The following is a 25,303-nucleotide window of genomic DNA, read 5'->3' as shown; positions in this document are numbered from 1 at the left end:
GTATATATATAGACAGAAAGCGATCTGATTATCAAAATAAACAATAAAGGAAAGAAACACATCAGATGCTCAGAGGCAGAGAGAAACATGGGGCCAAATTACCTCAAAAAACTTAATGGAACATTTTATTTGTAGAGCTTGAAAAAATAATAATAATTACCCCTTGGGAAAGGAGTACTAAAAAAGCAAAGCCACTAAAATATGATGCAAACTAATTTCTGAATTACTGTAGATCTGCACTTGCAAGAATGCAGTGTGTTATGTGTGAAAGAGAATGTATGTATACTTAGCTCTTTCTATACAATTTTTAAAACAGCAAATGTTGCTTCATATTCCCCCATTGACCTACAGAAACCCAAAGGGGACATTTCTTTCCAATCAGTTTTGACTGCTCATAGCAATAGCAGTAATAGCAATAGCAGTGGACTTATATACCGCTTCATAGGCCTTTCAGGCCTCTCTAAGCGGTTTACAGAGAGTCAGCATATTGCCCCCAACAATCTGGGTCCTCATTTTACCCACCTCGGAAGGATGGAAGGCTGAGTCAACCCTGAGCCGGTGAGATTTGAACCGCTGACCTGCTGATCTAGCAGTAGCCTGCAGTGCTGCATTTAACCACTGCGCCACCTTGCTCATGAGTTTCTTTGGAACAATACAGTGCAGTTGGCCACTGCTTGCTCCCAGAATTTTAAAATTGCCTAACCCTGAAATTTCTTAATGTTCCATAGTTCCAAGTAATAGCTACTGGTAGGTGTGACTTGATTTAGTTTTTTATAATCAGTCAAGATCTGATAGGTACTATCACCTATCAAGGTAATAAACATAGTACTTTAAGTCCTTTTACCAGATTGTGTCCAAAGTCCTAATTTTTAGGTTTAAATCCTGATCTGAATACATTTCCCAGGTCCACAACTACAATATTCTTCAATGTTTAGCAGGTATTGCAATAATATGTAGAATTACAAAGTTGGATTATTGTTGTGAGATGCATTCATCTGATTTATCCAATTTCAAGAGAAGAGTAATCAAACTTACATCGTTTAGGTATATATAAGGTGACCAGATTTTCAGATTGGTAAAGAGGGACACCTTTGACCGGGGAGGGGGGGGGGTGATTAAAAATTTTATACGGAGCAACAAAAAATTTCATACAATGCAAAAATAGTATTGTAATATTTTTTTTATTTCAACATAACTACAATTTACAAATATAAATTGTAACTGTTGCCAAACATCAAAATTTTGATCACGTGACCATGAGGATGCTGCAATGGTAGCTAAGTGTGAAAATGGTCACTAAGTGTGAAAATGGTCATCAGTCACTTTTTTCAATGCCATTGTAACTTTGGTCACTTTACCACCTTTCTTGCCACAGTTCTTAAGTGAATAACTGCAGCTGGTATTTTGAATTTGGGATAGAATCTTTTTTAAAATAGTCTAAGACAATCCACACAGAATAAATTGAAATAAAACATTTCAAACTATTCCACACAGAATGAATTGAAGTAAAATTATTTTTAAAAATTCTATGCACAATATATTTCAAAGTATTGTGCATAGAATTTTTAAAAATGGTTTCATTTCAATTTATTTTGGATAGAATCTTTTTTTAAATAGTCTAAGACAATTTAAAAAAAGAATCCACACAGAATAAAACTATTTTAAAAATTCCTATGCACAATAAATAAAATATTTTTATAAAATACATTAAAAAAATAAAAGAAAAAACCCAGCTCACTTACCAGCAGGCACAAGTGAGCACTCCAAGTCAATCCAGAATGATGTAGATGTTAATACAAAGAACTGAGCAAATTAAAATGGTGAAATTAGTCAGGGAAATATTTTTCAAAGAAACTTTGCCACCATTTTTTCCACACGAGCCGACCTCCAACCTCCGTGCCCCTCCACTCCGGAAAATCCAGGAATGAACACTCACGACTTCTCTAGTCAAGTATTTCCTGGAGCTCTATAGAACTGGGTCATTTTTTTCTTATAAAAGGAGCTAAGAGGGCGGGGCTGGGTGGGTCCGTTTTTTTACTTTAACGTTTTAATATCTTCAATGAAAGTACTGAGACAGAGAGAGAGGTAGTTAGACAGAGTGTCTTTTGTCTTGCCCCGGTTAGGATTTCTTAAGCAAATCCACTGGGCTTTCAACATGAAGCCAGAAAATTGGGACTTTTTTAAAACGCCCCGAGACACGGGACAAACTGTTATAAATCGTGACTGTCCCACAGAAATCGGGACATCTGATTACCTTAGGTATATATCTGGATTTTAGATTTTAGGCTTTTATCCGAGTCTACACAGCTCTTTTTGCTGTTCATGAAGATACAGAATTGTTCTGGATATAATTATTGTGTATGGATAAAATCCTGGTCCAGATTAATGACTCGGGCTGGCTGGTTTTTCTTCTGTGGCCTTACTATATTTTTTTCCAGTTTTTGTCATTAATAGAATTAAATGCTAGTAAAACTAAGTTACATGTGCAAAAATAACTGGAATTTTCCACCTTTTATAAAAAAAATAATCAAAAAATATAATTTAAGATGGAAAACATCCTTGATACTCTTGCTTCCTATTTCCCCTGCAAAAAAATAATAAAAATCTTGTGAAGTGGTTGGATTGAGAATGACTGGCCCAGTAAACCAGTCGGCTTTCATACCTAGCATTCCCAGTCTTCTAATTTCTAAGCCAGTATCTTAACCACTACATCAAACTGTCTTTTCTCTCTCCTTGAATGGGAGTAGTTATACTTTTATTTGACAATACCACTTTTCTGATAGGAAAGTTAGGCAATTGTTGCCTAAACTAATTCAATTTGTAGCAATTACCACCTAATGAAATTGAAGGGAGTTTTCCTTACAGCCCTGACAAGGCCATGAAAGGAAACTGCAAATAACTGGAATTAAGCATATTCTGGGGAAAAAAATTAAAATAGTACAGATGCTCGTGGCTAGAGACAAATGTCCTGTCCATTCAAGAGAATAAAATCTCTGCAGCTGCCTATCTATGCAACAAATTTGTTACAAGGCCCTCTCCACTTCCTTTTTGAGGACAAATAGTACTTCCAAAGTCCAACAGTACTTCCAGCGGTTACAAGCTTACATTTTGGCACCAAACCTCTATGTTATGTCAGCTGATAAACTCTTGATGTTGTCCAGATATCATTTAGTCAAGATTGCTTGCACTACCAGGCCCAAAGGATCAGTATTCAGGAAATGTTCCATTTTAATACAGAAAGTTCAGTTCTGGGTACAGTATTGGGTATTGAGAATAGATATTTAGCTGTGGCAAAGCTGCTCTTCACTCAATTCCAAAACGGAAGAAATTTCCATTTGAACTTCTTGCAACTGGCAGAAATTACCAGGATTTGTGCAGTACTTTACTTGCCTATTTTCATGAACAGTTCAACAAAAGGATGTGTCTTGGCTTGGCCCTTGGTGTTAACTGATCAGGTTCTGATTTAAGTTCTGACATAGTTCTCTTCATTGACCAGGGCTTATTGTGAGGGCATCAACCTACTGTGTGGTCAGAATGTGGTGGTCAGAAATTGCTTTCAGAGAACTGGGCACTATCCATAATTACATGCTGTATTGCACTTTCTTCTTTATCCTGCCACTGTCTTATTGCTGTATGCTCTGACAAACTTGATGAGGATGGTATTGCTTTCATTTATTTGATTTCTATGTTTTTTTCTTAAAAGGCAGCGTAAAAGACTGTAGTGTTCCACAAGCCAGGAACTCTCCGTCCTGCCTTTTATCGAGAAGAGTTGACGTTTTTATATTGGCTTCATCTTCAGTGACCTAGAGTGCAATGTTAAGTCAACAGTGTGTGGTTTATTAACCAAAGTTTATGGCATAGTACGCTATCTGAATGTAAACAAACGGATCACCCACCTATCACTCCTGATTAAATGGGGTCAGGAGGGCCTTTTTTTTCCTTTCTCAACCTATAAAATCTTATATGTGGGAAATGCCTTTCAAGCAAAAGTGTTTTGCTAGCAGATCTGTCTGTCTGTCTGTCTGTCTATCTATCTATCTATCTATCTATCTATCTATCTATCATCTATCTATCTATCTGCATCAGCGTGCCTAAGGTCCCTGTCCTACTGTCCCCATTTATTTGTACCCATTTCCTGTGTTCTTATTCGTATTTATTCTTATTCGTGTTATCTTGTACTACATGAATGACAAACTAACTTAACTAAATATTTTCCGCGTGCTTCGTCTGCAAGCTCCCGTCTGCGGCGCCAGGACGCCACAATGCAGAGAACCGAGAATTTCCAGAGAGAATGGCTTCTTTTGGGCTCCGCGCAAACCTTAGGCCAGCGTGGCGATAGCGACCGCAGCTACCTGCACCCGAGGAAAAGGAGCAGGTGTTCCCAACCTTTCCCCGCCAACTATAGCTTTGCCTGCCTTCCCCTTTCCTTTCCCGCCGCTTTGCAACGCCTCGAACTCTGCGCTCCTTGCAGGTCTGCCCAGGATTTTCTGGTTCGGTTGTAAAGTAAGCCAGGCAAGTCCAGAGGGTTTTGCTGGGCATGCTCGAACTCCACCCGCCGCGCCGGAGGAGGGACTAGCTCCGCAGAAGCGGAGAGCAGAAGGATGCGTGCGGGTGCCGCTCTGGGTTGGCTCCTACGGCTGTCTTGGGCAGCTCAGCAGGGCAGCGTTTCCGGCAGGGGAAAGGCAGCCACGCGGCTTCTGCAAGCCCGGCCGCTGAGTTGCCGCGGATATCCACGCGGATTCATGGCTCAGGCTCAGTACGACACGGAGCAAAGGGGGCGGCTGCATTCGGCCGAGTTTCGCCTCTATTTTAGTAAGTAGTTCCCGGCGGTGGAGAAGAACCCGCGGCGGAGGCCCTGGGATTCCTTTGGAGCGCGCCCGCAGGGGGTTTCCCCTGGCTGGTGACGCTTTTTGATGACGTTGTACGGACCCGTTCCGGTCTGTCCAATGGAACGGCGTTGAAGGCGGGTCTTTCTCTTTATTGGTAGAGGCATAATATAAGCAGGTCCCTTGAAGAAGTAGTTTAGGTGACTTTGGTCGTCTCTTTTTGGAGCGTTCTCCGCTTTAGTGATATGAATAATTAAAGTTCTTTTTTCAATCAATTTTTTATTTTTTATATTCTTTATACATATCAATGCATGAATTGTGTGGTATCTGGGTATCATACATTTCAGTATACATAAACATAATCTTATTACTCCTAAATATTACATTTCTTTTATTTCATATTATTTATACATGCCTTTTATTATCAGCCTTCATTTCTAAACCTCCTTTCTGTCCTTTTGTACATCTTAACATATTAATATATAGTTACTATTCCCCTCTATTTTCTATCCCTATTTTAACTCCCCCCTTCATATCACTATAATAATCAAATACGTGTTTTTCACCTGTTTTGTTATTCAAGTTTCATTAATTAAATCAGAAATTCATCCTTCATTCTTCCATTATTAAAGTTCTTCTATGTGAATCTTTGTTCCTCTGGTTGTTGTGTGGGTGTAAAATAGATCTCGGGATTGACCCTTGTCTGCCTGGAATTGTATGTTCAAATTTCACTACTCCTAGTCTGTGTAAAATGTCACATGTCAGATATCCCATGCGGCAGCTATATAACAATTTAGAGAGGGGTTTTTTTGGGGGGGGCAGTGAAGGCTAATAATATTTATGCACTTCCACAGATTCCCTTAGCTGAATATGGGAGTGAATTCAGTTGCACAGTCTTGAACCTGATTGCATTTTCCTCTCCATTGTGTCCTGAAATGAAAGACAGGGCTGTGATATCCTTGGGAATAGTGTTGAGATACAGAGCAGATGGAAAGGCAAGACCAGTGGAAATGTGTATTATCTCTGATAATAAGGATGGTGCAGCACTTTAGAATCTGCCTTGATCCACAAGTTATGTTATCACTATCCATTCCTTGCTTTCAATTTTGTCAGGATGACTGAAGATCGGTTTGGATGTGTTTGTGGTTTCATCTGAATGTCTAGCACCAGCCCTCTCCCTAAGCCTGGAGTCTAGCTTGCTATTCTAGACAAGACAAGAAATCATGGTACATTAAAGATCATTAAAGATTTGTTTCTACCAAGGGGTATGGGTAAAAGACTCAAACTTGTTTTGCGTAATTCAATAAAACAGTGGTGTCTGAACATGGCCAACATGTATATTTGAACATGTCTAATGTGTATATTTTAGCTAAACAAATAGTTTCTGCAGTTGAGCACTATGAGTTCTGTTAAGATGAAATCAGCTGAAATGATCCAGTGTTTTTTTCTGTTTGCATATAATGTTATTTCCTCTTGCAGAGAACTCAAAGGGAAAATATATTTCTCCATTCCATGACATCCCTCTATTTGTTGACCCAAATGAGGTAACTAAATATGAAAGATATCCTTTTTGTTGAAGTACTGACTCTTCAGCACCCCCAAAAAAGGTGTGAATTAATCTCTGGACTTCTAGTTTTTAGTTTCTACAATCATATAATTATAATTAAAGTCTGATATCATCCACTTCTTAGGATATTATATGGCAAAAATTGGGTTCCAAAATATATTCCCATGTTAGAAAATGTTAGAAATCAAATGTATAATAGCCATGTCAGACTATTTTAGCATTACAGCAAATTTGTTTCCTTTTGCTTATATCAGCCAATGAAATATTTGTTTTGAAAAGCTACATTTTGCTATGCTGTAGTCAAAATAGTGGAGGAAAGGCAATTTATTTTAAAAAATCAGTAGTCCTTAACTTTATTAACACCTGTGCTTCTCCAATCTTTTCAAAACTACCGATTAAGACAATGTGCCTTGCCAGAATTTATCATCTGGCAGAAAAACATCTGTCAATCACAATTTCTCAAGACTCAGTCCAAATTTAGTTCCCCATATTGTCTGCACATGTCTGATATTGAGGCAAAGAGGGAACAAGTTCTCATGCTGCTTTGCTTTTGCCTGTGCAAGCCCAATCAGCTTTCAATAAATTCTGCAGCCCCATCTAAGTTGCTAGTGATCACAGTTTGAGAAATCTTGGTTTCATCATTAGGTGATTCTGAAAAGATACTGTTTACTACAGATTTGATGTAAGCAAACCTTCCTTCATTTTAACTAAGTGTGTTGTAGAAATGCAGCTGCTGGGAATTATAGACCATAGTTCATAGCCTAATGTCACTTGTAAATCTAGTTATTGTTGAACATACTACCTACTAATATATACTACACAAATTATGATTTGTGTGACTTGTAAAAAGGATAGCAGACTTAATTTTTTTAAGGTTTGAATTTGATAATTTTTGACAGACTATTTCGCTTAGTATCATATTTGAGATCTGCATATTTATGAATGAGCACTGATTCTGTATTGATTTCTTGCACAGGATGAGGAGGTTCCTTCAAAACGGTCAAAGAACAATGGAAATGAGGTACAATTGTAGACCATTTTTTAGATTATTTATAATGTGATTTGTGAGTAAGAAATTTAGAAGATGATTATTTTCTATCAAAGCTGAGCTACATTCTACAGCTTATTCCATTTCATGCAATAAAATATGTAAATTGGAGTCTTCTATCTTTAATTTAATGGAGTTATGATTATTATAGAAAGTTATATGGATTATGAAGTTAGATTTTTATTATTTTATTTTCCAATTATTAAGTTTTGTGCATCACCTTGGATCAATGGAAGTAAGTGGTAAACAAGAAATTATAATCATTTCTTAAATTCTGTAACCTCTTCAGTGGTACCTATTGTTTGGAAGAATAATGGTGACTTCTCTAGTTTTATACAAGAGATCTCCTAGGCATTTTGTGTGCTGTAGAAATGAAGAGAAACCTTTTCTGCTCATTCTTTGGTTCTTTTTGTAAGTGGGGGGGTGGAACAGAATTGTAAGAGTATTCATCCTGTCATCAATCCATTGGAACCCAATTCCAATTTTGTTGCCAGGGTAATCTGTGGTGATATTGTGCTTAATACACATCAAGTACTTGTGCATTTATCATGCCCAATATGATCTGATGCCCCACTTTTGTTCTCAATATTTGTTTTCATAAAAAGATTAATAGCTGAATTGTTCAGAAAAATAAAGTCCATGAAACAAGGCATTGTTGTCTCTTACTGAACCCTGGACATTATATAACGCAATAGAATATTTAATATATAAATTACATGGAAGGAAAAACCACTTAGGGACAGCTAAGTTTTCTTTTTGGTTGTATCCCTCTACTTCAGGGGTGTCAAACTCAAGGCCCACGGGCCGGATCCAGTCCATGAGGTGCTCAGATTTGGCCCGAGAGGCCGCCCTGGAAACAGTAAAGGATCTGCCCATAGTGTTTCCGCCAGCAAAAATGGAGTTTGGGAGGCCCCTGTGCAGCCCTTCCAAGAGCCGTTTTTGCTGGTAGAGCGCTGCAGGAGGCCGTCGCAGCCGAAAACGGAACCTGAGATGGGTGCCCCCAACATGAGTTATGTTAGCTGGTGACATCGACCCGGCCCCCGAGGTCAAATCTGATGCAGCCGTCAATGAAATTGAATTTGACACCCCTGCTCTACCGTGCAAACTTAAGATGTGACTCAGAAAGAGAGAGAATCATTTGTCTTCTCTAGATCTAAAGAAGAAAACAGCTTTTGCTGGGCAGTGCATTTTATATGTTAACCTGTTTTGGTATTTTTTTTAAATGTTACTTTTCTTTATTTTTCCTACTAGGTTGTTTTTAATATGATTGTAGAAGTGCCTCGATGGACAAATGCTAAAATGGAGGTAATTTGAAATTTTTACTCTAGAAGATTGTAAAGCAGCTTCCAAATAAAGGAAGTAAAAGTTGCGACAAAGCATTGTATGAGCATCCATTCATAGTGTCTTCCAAATATCAGAGGTTTGTCTCTTTTTAAACAGATGCTCTCTTAATGTCTTAATAGAGGTTCTTATAAACTCTGGTGTTTGGACTTGGAAAGCAGCCATACAAGTTGAATGAATATCCTTTACATTTATATCCAGTGCTTGATTGGCATGTTTGACTACTGTATATTTGAAAGAGGAATCTTCATGCGATTGTTTCTTCCTAGACATAGGAAGGCATCACATTTGGGGAATCTCTTTGAAGTGTTTGATGCTGCTCTTCTTTATATTGAACACACAAATAGCAGATAGCTTTTGAATTCCCCGCTTGTCTGTTATGAGTAGTGACTACACATGGGTGGTTCAGTGGCACTTGAGAAGCTGTATGGTATTGTTCTTCTTGTGCACATTTTTTTTAAAAAAAGTGTTGTTCTGGAACATGGAACAACCAATCCCACACAAAATATTTTGGCAGGTTATTTTGAGTAAGTCATGTTCCAGTGGAACAAAACTGAAAATATTTCCAATGTCCCTCTACAGAGAACAGTGGAAATTCAAAATTTGCTTTCTAATGAAATGGCTGCAAATATAATGGAGTGGTAACCTATGCTGAGTGCTACTTACCTCCAACCTATGGGAAATTGCTTTTAAAAAAAGCCTTTAATATTAATGATACAATTTCTCCTCAATTTCCCGTTTATACTTCCCATCCAGTTTCACACGACTTAATAGTCCTCTGAACTCAGAAATTAACAATCTATTGTTATTTCATGTACATCGTGCTGAGTAAGTCTTCTTCCAAATCTCACCCTAAAGTTCTCTTTAGCATTCTACTTTAATATTCTAAAATTTTAGAAACTAGAATAAGAAGAAATTCCCATCTGCAGATCCATGTTTTTTTCTTATGTTACAAACTTTGTCTAAGTATTCTGTTTTAATCTTCTACTTTTAGAAATTAACTAAACTATAAATTGAAATATAAAGTCTGAACTGTGTTGAGTTTTTTAAGTATGGGAGTAAATTGTTCAGCCATTTATTCACAATCTCTCCCAATTTTTCTCCATCCTGATTTATATTACCTTCAGATTGCCACCAAGGAACCAATGAATCCTATTAAGCAAGATGTAAAGAAAGGCAAGCTGCGATATGTAGCAAACATTTTTCCCCATAAAGGCTACATTTGGAACTATGGGGCCCTCCCACAGGTAATGTTTTGGGATTTGTTCATTTAGGGAATTTATAAATTGGGAATGAGGGCATGTTCTGCAACACCGCATTCACAATAGAATTGAGTTCAAAGTGGAACATATACTGCTGTCTCATTATCAGAATGGGAAAAGAAAACTTTGGGTATAAACTGGATTTAATCCAAAGTATTTTTTGCAAGATGCATATGCAGTATAGGCCAATTTTTTTGGCAGATTAAAAAAAATAATGTAAAAAAGAAAATGATATCTTCTTCAGCCTTCTTGAGCTTCACTCCTAATTTTATTATTAGAATGATATAATAATTTGAGATTTAATTGGTATTTACACCTCAAAGTTTATAGATCCCCTGTGTTGGCCCAGTTTCAGATGTATGCAGGTCTGCAGTTCTTAAAGAGTTCCAAAATAGTGCACAATTCTGGAAATGGTAGTCCTGATGTATCCAGAGGATGCCAAGATTTGAGAAGACTATTCCAACTAACCTGGAACATAGAATCGTTGACCCTCTGGATGCTTTTGAAATACAACTTATAATAGCATAGAGGTCTGGCATAGAGGGCATCAAGTCCAATCATCTTCTGGTCAGTGCAGGAAACCAGGTTAAAACATTCCTGATAGATGGGTGTTTTGTCTCTCCTTGATAGATCCAAGAGAGGGAAGCTCAGCATTTCACTTGATAACCTTTTTACTGTTAGAAAATTTTGCTAATATGTAACTAGAATCTTCCTTTCTATAACTTAAATCCGTTATCTGTTTTTCTACACTTTGGCCTCAATTCTCTGGGTGACAACCCTTCAGATATTCATTCAAGAATTTGAAGAGCACTAGTCCTCTCCTTGTCTCATCTTTTCTCAAATATAGACATACCCAATTCCTTTCAAAAGACTTAGTGACAGCTTCCCTGATCATTCTTATCACTATTTTCTGAATTTGTTTCAGTTTTCCTGATTTTTTTTTAAATGTTATGCTCAGTACTAATACATTACTTGACACTGAGCTGTCAATCAGAAAGGTCGGCAGTTCGGGGGTTCGAATCCCTAGCACCGCGTAATGGAGTGAGCTCCTGTTAATTGTCCCAGCTTCTGCCAACCTAGCAATTCAAAAGCATGTAAAATGCAAGTAGAAAAATAGGGACCACTTTAGTGGGAAGTTAGTAACGTTGCGTCTGCCTTCTGCGTTTAGTCATGGCAGCCACATGACCACGGAAACGTCTTCGGACAGCGCTGGCTCTTCGGCTTTGAAACAGAGATGAGCACCGCCCCCTAGAGTCAGGAATGACTAGCACGTATGTGCAAGGGGAATCTACCTTTACCTTTAGTCCTTTCTGAAAAGTGGAATCTATATTGTATTGTAGTTTTTGCAGCTGTGTCAGATTGCTGCATTGTGTTCATCATGAAGTGACATGAAATTTATTTGAAAGCTTAATTCTTGACAAATCTAAAAACTGATTTGGGAAACCAATTGGTAACCATTTTGAAAATGTTAACAGATTTTGCAACCTGTTCTTACTTTTCCAAATATCGATGTCAGAATGATGGTCTATATCAGCTCCTAAAGAACAGGAAAACATTTGTCTTTCCCCAGTAATCTGGTCTTTAATACTGCTTTAGATTTGTTAAAGTTAAGATAGATAGAGATTTGCTCAGGCCATTGTCCATGAAAATGTGTACTTATTCAGTCACAGTTGGCATTCCCTGACTCTATTTCTGTCATGCTCAAGCTGAAATTCTCTTCTTTAAACCAACTTTAAACAAATATCTGTTAGAACACCTTTTTAAAAAAATATGACAGGTAAAATAACAAATGAATAGTTCTGAGTTGTTTGTTATATTTTTATCACTCTTTAAAACAATAATTTGGCCATTATTCAGTTATGCCAGGAATGGTAATTTAGAAATATTTGGAAGGCCACAGGGTTTTCACTATTGCATAAACGTATTATAATAGTGTATCATTTTCAAAGAATGTAGCACACATTAAAAAAAAAACTTGACCCTCCCTTCTCAGAATGCCAGTAATGTGTACAAATGAACAAAGCAATAATAACCAACTATAAATGGTACCGTTTATTTCCCTTTTTCCTCCCCTACAGACTTGGGAAGATCCAGGGCATACAGATGATAATACAGGATGCTGTGGTGACAATGATCCTATTGATGTTTGTGAAATTGGTGCCCAGGTCTGTTTGAATTACCACAGAAGTATACTTTAGTTGTTTCAACCATTTGTTTCCTAACATAATGATAAAGCTTGTCTAGGAAAGTTGCTGGTTATCTGGTTCGACAACTGGACACAAGTTTCCAGACAGTTAGTTCTTGGTTTCTCAATGAAACCTGACAGGAGAAGTCTTTGAAACAAGATGGGTAGATTAGAATATTGCAGCTAGAATAAAGCCTCAAACTGATTGATTGCTCGCTACAGTGCAAAAAGTAAACAACAATTATATATTTCTTAGGCTTGAAATGCCAGACTATTTAGTGGGTCATTTTGTAACTTGAAGCAGTTGAGATATCTTTATATAATGACCTTCTCTAGCCTCAGAGGGGCAGCTTCAGGCTTTATTCCTATGATTCAGCTGAAATATAAAACTTTGGTGCAGCGTTATTGTAGAAAAATATCGCCTGTCATAAAAACACGCAGTATAGCCTTGATACTAGAATGCTCTCTCCTCCAATTATGTTTTCCTCCAGAATGTTCTTCCTGTCTCTCTTTGTTCCCCATCCTACCTCAACCTATTTTCAGTTCTGTTCCAGCTGATTTTTCACCTTAAATAGCGTCTTGGAAACAAACAAATTGTGCAGCCTCTTCTATGTTTTAAGGTTCGGACACTTGGTGAAGTTGTTAAGGTGAAGGCCCTTGGAATTATCGGTCTTATTGATGAAGGAGAAACTGACTGGAAGGTCATAGCTATCAGTGTGGATGACCCCCATGCTCAGAAAATCCATGGTATTTAATAATAATGAATAATAATAATAATCCATTTTGTCTGGTTGAAAAACCCAATCGCTCTGGTTTCTCCTTTTAGGGGCTTTGGGATATGGCTTTCTGCAGGGTGCTAAAGTTTGCTAATTAAATGATCTCAGCTTGCCACCACCACCTTTAACTGCATGAATCCTTTGGGGGAATTTTTCTGCCTCTTTCTCTGACCTTTAAACCACTCGGGGCTTCCAGGTTATCTCTTTTCTGATTGTTTCCTAGGCAGCATCTCCTCCCTCTTACTCCAAAGTCATTCCTATATTCCAGGGATGTCAAACTCGATTTCACTGAGGTCCCTCGTGTCGGGGGTGTCTGTAGTGGCCAGAGCACTCTGCCAGAGAAATTAGGCTCCTAAGTTCCGTTTTTGGCTATGATGGCCTCTTGCAACCCTCTGCCAGTGAAAACAGCTTGGGAGGGCTACATGCAGTTCTCTCAAGCTCTGTTTTCACTGGCAGAGGCACCAAGGGGCCTTTGCTGTTTCCAGAGTGGCCCTTTGGCCGCAGGCCAAAGCACCCCGCAGGCCAGATGTGGCCCCAGGGCCTTGAGTTTGACACCCCTGCTATATCCCATTACAGTGGGGCCAATGGACATCCCTTCCATATGGTGCCTACCATACCTACAGCTCCATTTGATATTTTACTTTAAAAAAAATACATTTCAGTTTGAAAAAGCAACTTTTAGTGACCATATTCTTCTGCAGGGAAGAGACACCCTTTGGAAGGGTTGACGGCTGCCCATGGCCTTTAGGTTTAAGTAAATGATTGTATGCCAAAAAATAGGATAAGGAAGTGGGTAGGATGACAATCTCTAATTTTAACTTGAAATAATGATTACCTGTGACTTTAATGATTTACTCCCCATATATGCACTTGGTTTGAAGGCAATTTTTGCAGAGATTCTTGGAAGTTTGAAAGCAAACAAAGTATTCAGTCTGTGTATACCAAGCTGGGTCTTCTGAGTGATTTCCTGAATTATATAGATTAGTATTAGCAGATTAGTATTCATTCCTTTGGTTGGAGAGATGCTTTTCTGTTCTAAATCAGTATCATTAATTGGATTGACATACTAAAGCCGTGATGGCGAACCTATGGCATGTGTGCCACAGGTGGCACACAGAGCCATATTTGCGGGCACAGCAGCCCTCAGCTCTGATGTGCCAGCCAGCTGATTTTCGGTCTTCCGGGGAAGGCTGTTTTTGCTCTCCCCAGGCTTCAGGAAAGCCTCCGGAGACTAGAGATGGTGAAAAACAGGCCCAGCGGCCCAACCGGGAACAAACTTCTGGTTGGCCCATTGGGCCTCTTTTTCACCCTTCCCAGGCTCCAGAGGCTTTCTTAAAGTCTGGGGAGGGCAAAAAAACGATCCAATGGGCAAATCAGAATTTCGTTCCCAAACTTCCGGTTGGGCCATTTTTCGCCCTACCCAGGCTTCAAGAAAGCCTCCGGAGCCTGGGGAGGGCGAAAATCACCTCTCTGCACTCATGCATGCATGATGGGTGTCACTCGCGCATGCGCAGGTGGAGGGGACACATGCACACACACACACAGAGTTTTGCCACATCTTTAGAAAAAGGTTAGCCATCACTGTACTAAAGTATACTTAAGTTCAGTGTGTTTTATGAACTATTGTGATTTTATTGCTTAATACGCTTTGTTTAAGTAACGGACCATGTTTAGCTCAGACCATTCCACAGACTATGGCTGAACAAAAGGTTGCTGCATTCTGTGTTTCACAATAGATGTTTTTTAGATGTTTTAGCTGCTCTGGCTTCTTAAATCCCTCGCCATGGAGACAAAAATAAGTGGCTGTGTCTCCAATCACAACTTTAGAACACTGAGCTTTTTAAGGAAAGATTTGCATTACAAGGTGCTTAATCGGTAGCCAGGTTATCAAATTTTCCAGTCTGCTTCATCCAATCTATCTTCAATTTGTATAAGAGCCTGTGTGATTGTTTTTATAATCCAGTGTAAGCTAAATGCATTCAACAATTACTGAATTACATTCAGAATTTTTGTATGATATTTCTGTATGTAACGCTCTGTGTAAGCAGAGGATTAAATCTGTAACCCATGCACTTGGGTTTTCATAAGCTCACCCATTGAAATATTTATGACAGATTTATTGCCATATTAGAATCTTGTACATGTATATTTAGAATGGTGGATTTGGAAGAAGCTGTTAATTTTTTTTAATACGTTTTTTAACCTATTGTAGATATTGATGATGTCAGGAAGTTTTTCCCGGGTTACCTTGAAGCTACTGTTGACTGGCTCAGAAGATATAAAGTCCCAGATGGGAAGCCGGAAAATAAGTTTGCTTTTAATAGCACATTTAAAGACAAGGTGAAAAATTGCTTACTTTAAGATGATAAACTTTCTATAGGAAACATTTATTCTCTGGATTAATGCTCTGTAAAATCGTACAGAATTCCAATCAAGAATATGTAAAGAAGCCATTACTGCAAAATGTTTCATAGTAACTCCAAAATATTTTCCTTCACTTCAAAATGTCATGAAGGTACAAACAACACTGTTCTTTTGTCAAAATATCTGACATGTTTTTTTTCCCACCTAGATTCTTTTGAAACTCTGATAGCCCTATCAAACATGAACTAAGTCTTCTCTAAAAGATCTTCAACTTTATTACAACTTGTAATCTGAATGCAGTCCTTGTAGCATCTGAGGTCTCACTGTGGGATATTCAGTGACAAAATGATCCAATTTTAGCAGTGCTGTTTTTTTTACTAACACTTCCCTCCCCTAATATTGGAATACAAGACCTTCAAGAGTTAAAATCTTCCATTTTCTTAAAAGACTCTGATTTTTTTTTTAAAGATCAAAATCAATCCATATAGAAACATCTTCAGATATTGGCTTGTTGGGAGATAGAGTTTTAGCTTCTGCATTAAAAAGAACATTTTGGAAATAATGAGGAATAACGTAACCTCCCCAGTTGCAGTAATTTTCTAAGACTGTCCAAGGAAAATCTGGTGATGTCCAATTTACAGTGCAACTTCAATACAAGTGAGTTTGGGGCTATCTCTGGTCTTCAGGTAGTTCCTGGAGACTAAAGTTCTCCCTACCCACAAACTCACTTGGTAAGATATCTTCTGCGACTTTCCTTAAAGTTTGACCTTTATGATTACCAGTGTTCTTGACTGTGGTGGCGCAGTGATTATTGCAGACTGCTATATTGCTAACTCTGCCCACAGCCAGGAGTTCAATCCTGACCAGATCAAGGTTGACTCATCCTTCCATCCTTCCGAGGCTGGTAAAATGGGAACCAGATTGTTGGGGACAATATGCTGACAATTATAAACCACACAGAGCGGGCTTTTAAAGTACTATAGTGCAGTGTATAAATCAAAATGCTATTGGTATTTCCAACTATCCTTTATCCTGAATCGTTTGGGGAGAAAAAAAAAACCCTTCTGGCTCCAGTCATAATCTGGCTCTTCTGTGACCTTATTTAGATGTTTTCCAAGATTTCCACGATATCAGCCAAAGAGCTGATATTTTTAACTTCAGCATATGCTGAGCAGCTTTGCTTTAAACACAGCCAAAACAAGAACATAATTCACGAGTTTTTGTCACAACAGTTTTTTTTTCCCAAAAGCAGTTTTTCAAAAGCTAAGCAGAGTTACTTTTTCCCAGATAAAGTGTAGTCCCCACTGATTTACTTAAACCACCATAATATGGTGGTTCTATTGTTATGGAATGCACATTATATTTATTGAAATTTTCTTCCCCCATTTCTATCTCATGATGGTGAGAAATGCCAGTTACCTATATCTGAGAGCTTTGAAGTTTGAAGGTCAAGTAGAAATGCTTAAACAAAATTTCAACATTTACTTCTGTCTCTTCTCCTCTCAATATTGTTTTAAATAGGCATTTGCTTTAGACATAATCAAGTCCACCCACGAGTGCTGGAAAGCTTTGGTTCACAAAAAGGCTGATGGAGGAGCCATAAAATGGTATGCATCTATTGTGGTTTGGTCAAAATCCAATTTGAATTACAGGCAGTCCTCAATTAAGGTAACATCATTACTAAGTGATGCGGTCATAAAGCATAATGTTACAAGACCATTCCAGTGTACAATGGCAATTATGGCATGTATGGTTGCCTTCATTAAGCAAATCCTATGCAGTCAAGCCACAACATTATATGATCACCATTTGTGATCTGCTGATTTCCTCATTGACTTTGCTTTTCTGCAATGAAGGTTTCAAACAGCAATTACATGTCAATAGGACATTATGAAATGTGGCCAGATCACAATCACGTGATCACAGGTTTTTAATAAGAAACTATGTAAACCACAAAGTGCAGTGCAACAGGGCCGTGCGTCCACCACATGAACGTGCGCAGTACGCACACACAAGGGCGAGCGTGCGCATGCAACACCTCCACAACACTCAAGCTGCTTGGCAGAGCATCACATAGGCGCCGTATGCTCTGTGTGCATACGCGGAAGTCCCGAACAGCTCAAAAACAGGTAAGGAGCGCCGGTAGGCGCTCCGTAGCACCATACTGAAACGGTACCTGGTGCTCCCAGCAGGCCCTGGTACACCCGTACCTGGGCATACTGGTCGTATCCCACCACTGGTGCAGAGATACCCAGTTTAATCTATAAACTTTCCATGTTAGATTGGACAAAATATCTCAAAATACTGTTCTGCACTCTTATTTTGTTCTTTTCTTATTTGTGCTCTAAATAACAGTTGTTTTCCCTACTCTCCAAGTCTTAATAATTGTATTCTCTTTCCAGCACCAACCTTCTGGTGGGCACTAGCCCATACTGTTGCAACGAAGAAGACATCCAATCAATTGTGCAATCTGTAAGGGAATTTATACATTTTTTTTCTCCTTTCCAGTCCCCTTTTCAATATTGGCCATTGAATGGAAGCACAGGCAATTGAGAGTTAATGCTGTTATAATCTAAAATGCTAGCTTGGAAATGAAATAGCAGATGCAGGTTTCTCATGATCTTAGAAGCTGAGGTCAGTTTGGAAAAGAAGGAAGCAGAGAGGAATATGTAATAAGTCTTAACAAATTTTTTTGGTGCAATATAAAACACATTTTCCCATTTTTTAAAATCAACCAACATTCAACAATATTAGATTCATTGTTATCTTTAAAAGTAAAACAAGAACTAAAATTGCACATGCCTGCTTATATCCTAAAACATTCCCACACATACACAACCAAAACTGCAAATGGTGATCTGTTTACAGTATAAGTTAACTTTGCATCAGTAAAGTTAAAGTATTTTTCAAAAACATTCCCAGCTGTTCTGAAAAGCTCCCTTTTAACTATTAATGAACTGCCAAATGAGCTGCCAAAAAAGCCAACACAGTTCTAGGCTGCATAAACAGAGGGATAGAATCAAGACCATGTGAAGTGTTAATACCACTTTATAAAGCCTTGGTAAAGCCACACTTCAAATACTGCCTTCAGTTTTGGTTGCCACGATGTAAAAAAGATGTGGAGACTCTAGAAAGAGTGCAGAGAAGAGCAACAGATAAGATTAGGGGACAAGAGGCTAAAACATATGAGGAACGGTTGCAGGAACTGGTTATGTCTAGCTTGATGAAAAGAAGGACTAGGGGAGACATGATAGCAGTCTTCCAATATCTCAGGGGTTGCCACAAAGAAGAGGGAGTCAAGCTATTCTCCCAAGCACCTGAAGGCAGGACAAGAAGCAATGGGTGGAAACTAATCAAGGAGAGAAGCAACTTAGAACTGAGGAGAAATTTCCTGACAATTAGAACAATTAATCAGTGGAACAACTTGCCTCTAGAAGTTGTGAATGCTCCAACCCTAAAAGTTTTTAAGTAGATGTTGGATAACCATTTGTCTGAAGTGGTGTAGGGTTTCCTGCCTAGGCAGGGGGTTGGACTAGAAGACCTCCAAGGTCCCTTCCAACTCTGTTATTCTATTCTATGCTACTCTATCCTATTCTAATCTATCCTATCCTATAACTAAAACACCCATTTGATGCACACAGACATTTCAGTTGTGCAACTGGAGGAAATGAGACCTGAACTTCTTTATAAAAGAAAAAAAAAGTTTTTGGATGAGCTGGTTTCCATTTGGTTTTTTCGCAAGAGCGAATCTTTAAAAATGGTTTCTGAAATGGCCTAAATGTGTTCTGTTTTCAGGGCCAATTTTCTAACTTTTTGAAGAACTTTTAGTCTTCAACTTTAGGAGCCCACCCAATACTAGTATGAAACTGCAAACCACACATCCAGGATCCAAAATACATACAGCTGGTGTTTGTTTGTTTTAATGCACAGATAGGCTTTTGTACTAATTACGTTAAACTGTAATTTCAAAAGTGAGATGAAGCTTCAAAGGAAGCAGATTTTAATATCATTCAAAGAAGACTATTTAAAGAAACAAGCTACAACAACAACACGAGAATTTAAATCCCAGAAGGACAAAGGTTCCCTGTCACCAGGTCATTTTTATAAGGCCATTTTTCAGGTCCACCCTGAAATTATTTGCAAAGTCTTTAACAGAAGCACTTAGTTCCTCTGGGATTAAACCCAACTACATATAAGTAAATTGATTATATTTTCCTGTATATTTATCTCCCTAACTTTTTTCTCTTTGCTATATGGAGCTTTAACCTTCAGATTTTAGATCATATCAATTTTTTGTATTTTTTTTTGTATTTACAGCACATTGCATTTTACAAAATAATTTATTTCTTTTCTGTAGGCTCCACCACTCGTGGAAGAGCCTTCTGTTTCCAAAGAAGGTGAGAACTATTTTCAGATTATTTAAATGTGTTCCTAACAAGTACTTAAACAATTCATATTGAGTTTTAAATGATTTACAGTATAAATTTGTTGCTATATAGAGTACGGTAATGTAGATGCTGAAGTATGAGCATATCTGTGCATGTCCGTCCTGGGCCCTATGAGCTCTCTGACCTCTAGGGCAGTGGCCTCCAACCTTTTGGGCACCAGAGACCGGTTCCGTGGAGAAAGCTTTTTTCCACGGACCAAAAGGGGCGTGTTTTTGCATGCTGCCTGTATCCTGTGGGTGGGTCTTTGCTTCTTTGTGTGGCCTGGTTTCTGCATGCTGCGGCCCGATGCCAGTCCATGGACAAGGGTTTGTGGTCTGCTGCTGTAGTGTATCATTGTCTCTCAGCAAAAGCTAACCTAGAGAGCTATTGAGATAAAACAGAAGGGAGAACTTGATGCCTTGAGCAACTGGAAGACAGGAACAATTACATTATTATTGTTGTTGTTGTTGTTCTTGTTATTATATACTTTATTCATTAAACATGAAACTCAGCCAACTGAACATTCAAAAATACATTACAAATACCAGTGACTGGTGCTAATGGTTGATAGGGTATGCTGCCAGCGTCCTAGGTATCAACCAAGTACTGTATTATACCTAATAATATAATTATTGTTGTTATTGTTATTGCTATTGTTGTTATTGTTATTGCTATTGTTATTGTTATGATTGTTGTTGTTATTTTTATTGTCATTTTTATTATTATTATTATTATTTTGTGTGTGTGTTTGTGTGTGTGTGTGTGTGTGTGTGTGTGTGTACCAGCATAACTCTTGAACGCCTCGAGCAATTTCAACCAAACTTGGTACACAGATTACTTATTCTCTGGAAACAAATACTATGTGGGGGGGACACCCCTAACACCCCTTGGTGTGTGTGTTCTGTTTTAAGATACAGCCTGTTGTGCCTTAAAATGGCTTCTACTGTACAGTGCTGTGGAGTTGCCATGGTAACAGCTTCATAGTACTCCACAAGGGGGCTCCCTCTAGTAAGGGGGAAAATCCAACATTAGAAATTGTGGTGACATTCATGAAAGGAGGGTTGGGATAAATAAATACCTGGGCAGCACCAGGTTATCAGCTAGTATTCTATAATTATTAAGAAGTAAACCACTGTGATTTCAGTGAGATTCTTAGTAGAACACAATCTCTTAAGTGTACCTAGCATGTATATGTGTAAATCCAAAGGTATTTCTTAAGATTCTTTCTTTACAATTACCCATGGAATAGTTTAGCATTCGAGATGAATAGAAGAGTTCACATTCTCACCCACCCATGAGGTTTTTTTTTGTGTGTGAAGATATTATTTATTCCAATTCATTGCGATATTTTCAGCAATTATTCGTATACAGTAACCATAGCATGAGAAATATAAAGTTAGCATTTAACAGGATCTATGTATCTTTTTAAAAATTGAATAGAGCTTTGTTGGAGTGAGTTAAATATTCAGAGACTGTTTTGCTGATGGAATGTAGCCTTTTCAAGAATTAATGAACGTTTACTAACTGAAGTTTTAAAAGTGATTTTCCTGCAGGCTTTTAAAACAATTAAATTCCTTGTGATGATGTTCTTTTTGTGTTATCAAGCATGCATGCATGTATGTATGTATGTATGTATGTATGTATGTATATGTATGTAACAAAAGGTAAATGTAACAAAAAGGCAACAATAAAAATATTTGGGTTTCTGTCTGGATGGTCTCTTGTGACGAGCCGAAGGAGAGAGAATGGAAGTAGTGATCTTCCTCCCATATTTGGGCATACTGGGGGTTGTAAATCTAAATAGATACCTTTCACCCTGGCTTGGCTGATAAGGAGTCGAGCTCTATGGCTTAGTGGTTAACACATCTGCCTAAGATGCAATACAGCACAGATTCGATTCCCAGTAAGGGTATGGCTAGCTGATGAGAGCTGAATAGCTTGAAATAAATCTATACTAGTCTCCCTTTATTTATTTATCAGCACAAATACAAAACACACACACTTTTATTTATTTATTTATTTGTATGCACATGGTAGAAACTTCAGTGATTTTGATGGGATTATTTTTTTCAGTTGGGTAATTCTGTCAAACATGCTAAATGTCTGGAGTGCAGCACCCAGAAGCTGCAGAGCCATTGAATGCCTTATCTATATCCAGATGCCACCCAGATGTGTTCACTATCAATACACATCTGGAAAGTGATGACGTTAGGAAAAAATGGGATGAGCAGCATCTCAGTAGATATGTTATCAAAATGGAAAGTGATACCAACTCTCATTTTTGGAAACGTTACCTTGTATTCAGTTTTGTTTTTGATACTGCTACAGTTAGAAATATTTATCATTTTGAGGCATACGTTTAAGGGCAAGTTATCAGCAACTAGACATATGTTGTATAATGTCATGAGCTAGAATAGAGAAGAACAGTTTAGACGATAGAATCTAATACTATCGTAACTTGGGAGTTAAATATCATGGCAGAAGAATAATTTTCAAATTTGTTCTTGTTTCCTATTACTTGACTAAACAAAGAAAATATAAAAATAAGGGAAGGGGGGAAGAAAGAAGAAGGGAGAAGGAAGAGGGAAGGAAAAAGAAGAAGGAAGGAAGGAAGGAAGGAAGGTAGGTTATAATGAGAGTGAGGTCTGAGGGAAGTCCTGCCTTAGCACTTGGCCACCACAGGTGCCCCTGATACGAGTGACATCAAGCTGGCCATGGCCACTCCCATCCCCAGCCAGCCCTACACCCCCAGCCCTCCAAGGTCAAACATAACCTTGATGTGGCCCTCAATGAAATCGAGTTTAACAGCCCTGCTATAGAATAACTGATTTGGATTTTGAATTCTTATAATCCAAACTTCTTATAATTGTTAAGTGTTGATAATTAATTATCATTTCTTATCTTAGTTGATAGATGGCATTTTCTTGGACAGTGAACATTACTGTTGTCTGAAATCATGCTACAAGATTGTACAGTATACCATTTGGCACATGTGTGCACACACTTCACTGAAGAAATGGAAATGAAGCCACCAATGACTGGAATCTATTGCACTGTAGATTTTCTGTCCTGTAAATAAAATGGATTTTTACAATTTTCCTCTGAATTGTACTCTATTATTAATGGATACAACTCCATAAGTAATGTGGACACAGTTTGTGGACCACTGTTTTAGGTCTGGAATATGAATAGCAGGATACTAATATAAATAAAGCTTTCTTAACCATGGTTTATGAATAAAACACAATAGACTGGTTGCTGCAAAGTGTTAATGAAAAAGATCAGAATTCTTATGATTTGTATAAGAGTTAAGCAGCATTTTAAATTTTAATCACTAGAATAAGGGCTTCTTGTGAACTATTATTAGTATACATAGATTGTATTATAACTACAGTAGAAATGTGAACACAGAAAATGAAATGTTTTATAATAATTCTGTATGAAGTTTTATTTACATTGCCTAAAGTTCAAAAATACATCCTTATATAGATTACAGGTTCAACTGAGGCCTGCGTGAAATTATATCATGTTTTTTACTGAAAGAAAGGCCATGCCACCAAGAAACTCTTCTTCCCAATTTTAAGCGGGTAGTCCTAAATTGAGAGAATATGTCCAACATTAACTCAACAAATTTGGCAATAACTTATTATTCTACACGGGGTAGTTATTTATAGAATCAAACATTAAACAGGAGAGGAAAAATCTTCAAAGAAATGGTCAAGTGTCTTGTCTTATGAAGATGAATAATTAACCTGAAGCAAAGAAATATACAGAGAGGAATGTGATGTTAAGATATAACTTAGGAGCAAATAAGGAGCTCTGGGTTCCCTCATTCCAGGACATTTCTTCTAATCAAAGTTCCCTAAGGGTTGTTGGTTTGGACAGCCCAAGTCAAACAAAGGCTCTCTGGAAATTAATTAAGTCTCTGATTAGAGGTTAACTAACTTCCAAGGGTCTCATGGACTCATTGGCCATTGCTTTCTGGACTAGCATTGGTCTCCTTGTGCCTGGACTTAATTGGGACAGTTCCGGGTTTTTGATGTAGGGAATTGCTAGGGAATATTAATAAACCCACTAAAATGGGGGGGGAGTGTATGTGAGAGGGGGGGACAGCACAATTGTGGACCATGTCACCTAAAGAATTCTGACTGACTGGGTCCAGGAAGAGCGCCTTCTCTGCCATTGTTCACATCCTGTAGAATATTCTCTCCTTAGAGGTGATAGGGCCCCCCACTATCTTGGTTAAAATGTGATTCTATGGCCTTGCTTGGAGGTCGCAGAAGAGCATGTAGCTATAGGGCTGGTTACTGCCTTGAAAGTCCTCCTCCCCACCATTTAATGAACTTTAATATTAATTTTATCCTATCCTTAATTGTATCCTACAATTTTTAAATTGTAAATTCTATGCACAGTTTTAATGTTTTTATATTTTTTGCTTGTACACCACCCAGAGTCCTCTATCAGATGGATCCGTGATGGCGAACTTATGGCACGCATACCACGGGTGGCATACGGAGCCATATTTGCCGACATGGCAGCCCTCAGCTCTGGCATGCGCCAGCTGATTTTCAGCTTTCCGGGGGGGGGGGAAGGCCGTTTTCACCTTCCCCAGGCTTCAGGGAAGCCTCTGGAGCCTGGGGAGGGCAAAAACTCCCCCCACATAGTGGGGTCGCACACGCATACGCGGTGGGTGGGGCATGCGCATGTGGGCTATAGCCCGCACACAAACAATTTTGGCGCGCCTTTAGAAAAAAGGTTAGCCATCACTGAGATAGATGGACGGTTTAAAAAAACTGATTAAACAATAGGTCTATGAATGGAAATGCCGAACCACCTTGGTTTTGGGTACTTTAGTTCTCTATCCAAGCTCAAATATTGTTAATAGCCAGGCACTGAGGCAAATACTTTGTGCCTCAGGCAGTTCTGAATTTTCAGCCTCTTCACAGTCAAGAACCTCTACTGTTTTACTGAGGGGAGTTAAGTGTGCCAATCTGGTGAACTCCACTTCCAAGCAGGCTAGTAAAGAACTCTAGGAGGCATCATTAGAACTTGAGAATGAAGTAATTTGCCACCTAACATTGTCGCTGCCAGGACAGCAAAGGTTTCTTTTGGAGGCAAATTCTCCATATAGGATTTTCTGGCCCATAATGGCATTTTTTTTAAAACTGCCTTCGTTAGAACCAAACAAACTTGCCTCAACTGTCGATGACATAAAACGGTCGTGGTGATTTCTGAGAGAATGGGATACCTTGGGGGGCCAATTATAACTGCAGTAGGAAGAATTCAAAAATATAATTTTGGCTTCCTCCCTTGCCTTCCTGTTGGCCCTTGAACAAGCAATGATTCTGCTGCTTTCAGGTTCTCAGTGGAAAGCACATTAATGGACTTTTTACTGGCTCATGTCTGTGCCTGTTGAAATTCTGAGATTTCCCCCCACCCCCTCTGCTTCTGCTAAAACAAATGAGTTGTACTTATTTAAAAGCTAGCTTTTTCTGCATTTATATTTC

General features: G+C 38.4%; 1 protein-coding gene across 1 annotated transcript; it reads left to right on the top strand.

The window, feature by feature from the left end:
• The first annotated feature begins 4,096 nt into the window (after positions 1–4,096).
• On the top strand, positions 4,097–22,895 carry PPA2 (inorganic pyrophosphatase 2). The gene is made up of 12 exons (XM_032224089.1): positions 4,097–4,812; positions 6,306–6,370; positions 7,370–7,414; positions 8,693–8,746; positions 9,910–10,029; positions 12,123–12,209; positions 12,850–12,976; positions 15,218–15,345; positions 16,891–16,976; positions 17,772–17,841; positions 19,727–19,766; positions 22,703–22,895. The coding sequence occupies exons 1-12, from the start codon at positions 4,602–4,604 to the stop codon at positions 22,729–22,731; spliced, it is 1,062 nt and encodes a 353-aa protein (XP_032079980.1). The 5' UTR covers positions 4,097–4,601; the 3' UTR covers positions 22,732–22,895.
• Positions 22,896–25,303: the final 2,408 nt, after the last annotated feature.

Source organism: Thamnophis elegans, chromosome 9 (assembly GCF_009769535.1).
Source record: "Thamnophis elegans isolate rThaEle1 chromosome 9, rThaEle1.pri, whole genome shotgun sequence".
In the NCBI taxonomy this organism is placed as follows: domain Eukaryota; kingdom Metazoa; phylum Chordata; class Lepidosauria; order Squamata; family Colubridae; genus Thamnophis; species Thamnophis elegans.
Note: the sequence above shows the minus strand (reverse complement) of the source record. Positions and strands in the feature narration are given on the sequence as shown.

What these genes read in the sequence shown, in the direction of transcription:
- PPA2 (XM_032224089.1), top strand. Translation starts at nt 4,602, where the DNA reads ATGCGTGCGGGTGCCGCTCTGGGTTGGCTCCTACGGCTGTCTTGGGCA. An exon ending in TTTGTGAAATTGGTGCCCAG is followed by an intron (nt 12,210 to 12,849) that starts GTCTGTTTGAAT and finishes CTATGTTTTAAG; the next exon opens with GTTCGGACACTTGGTGAAGT. An exon ending in GCCTTCTGTTTCCAAAGAAG is followed by an intron (nt 19,767 to 22,702) that starts GTGAGAACTATT and finishes TTCTTATCTTAG; the next exon opens with TTGATAGATGGCATTTTCTT.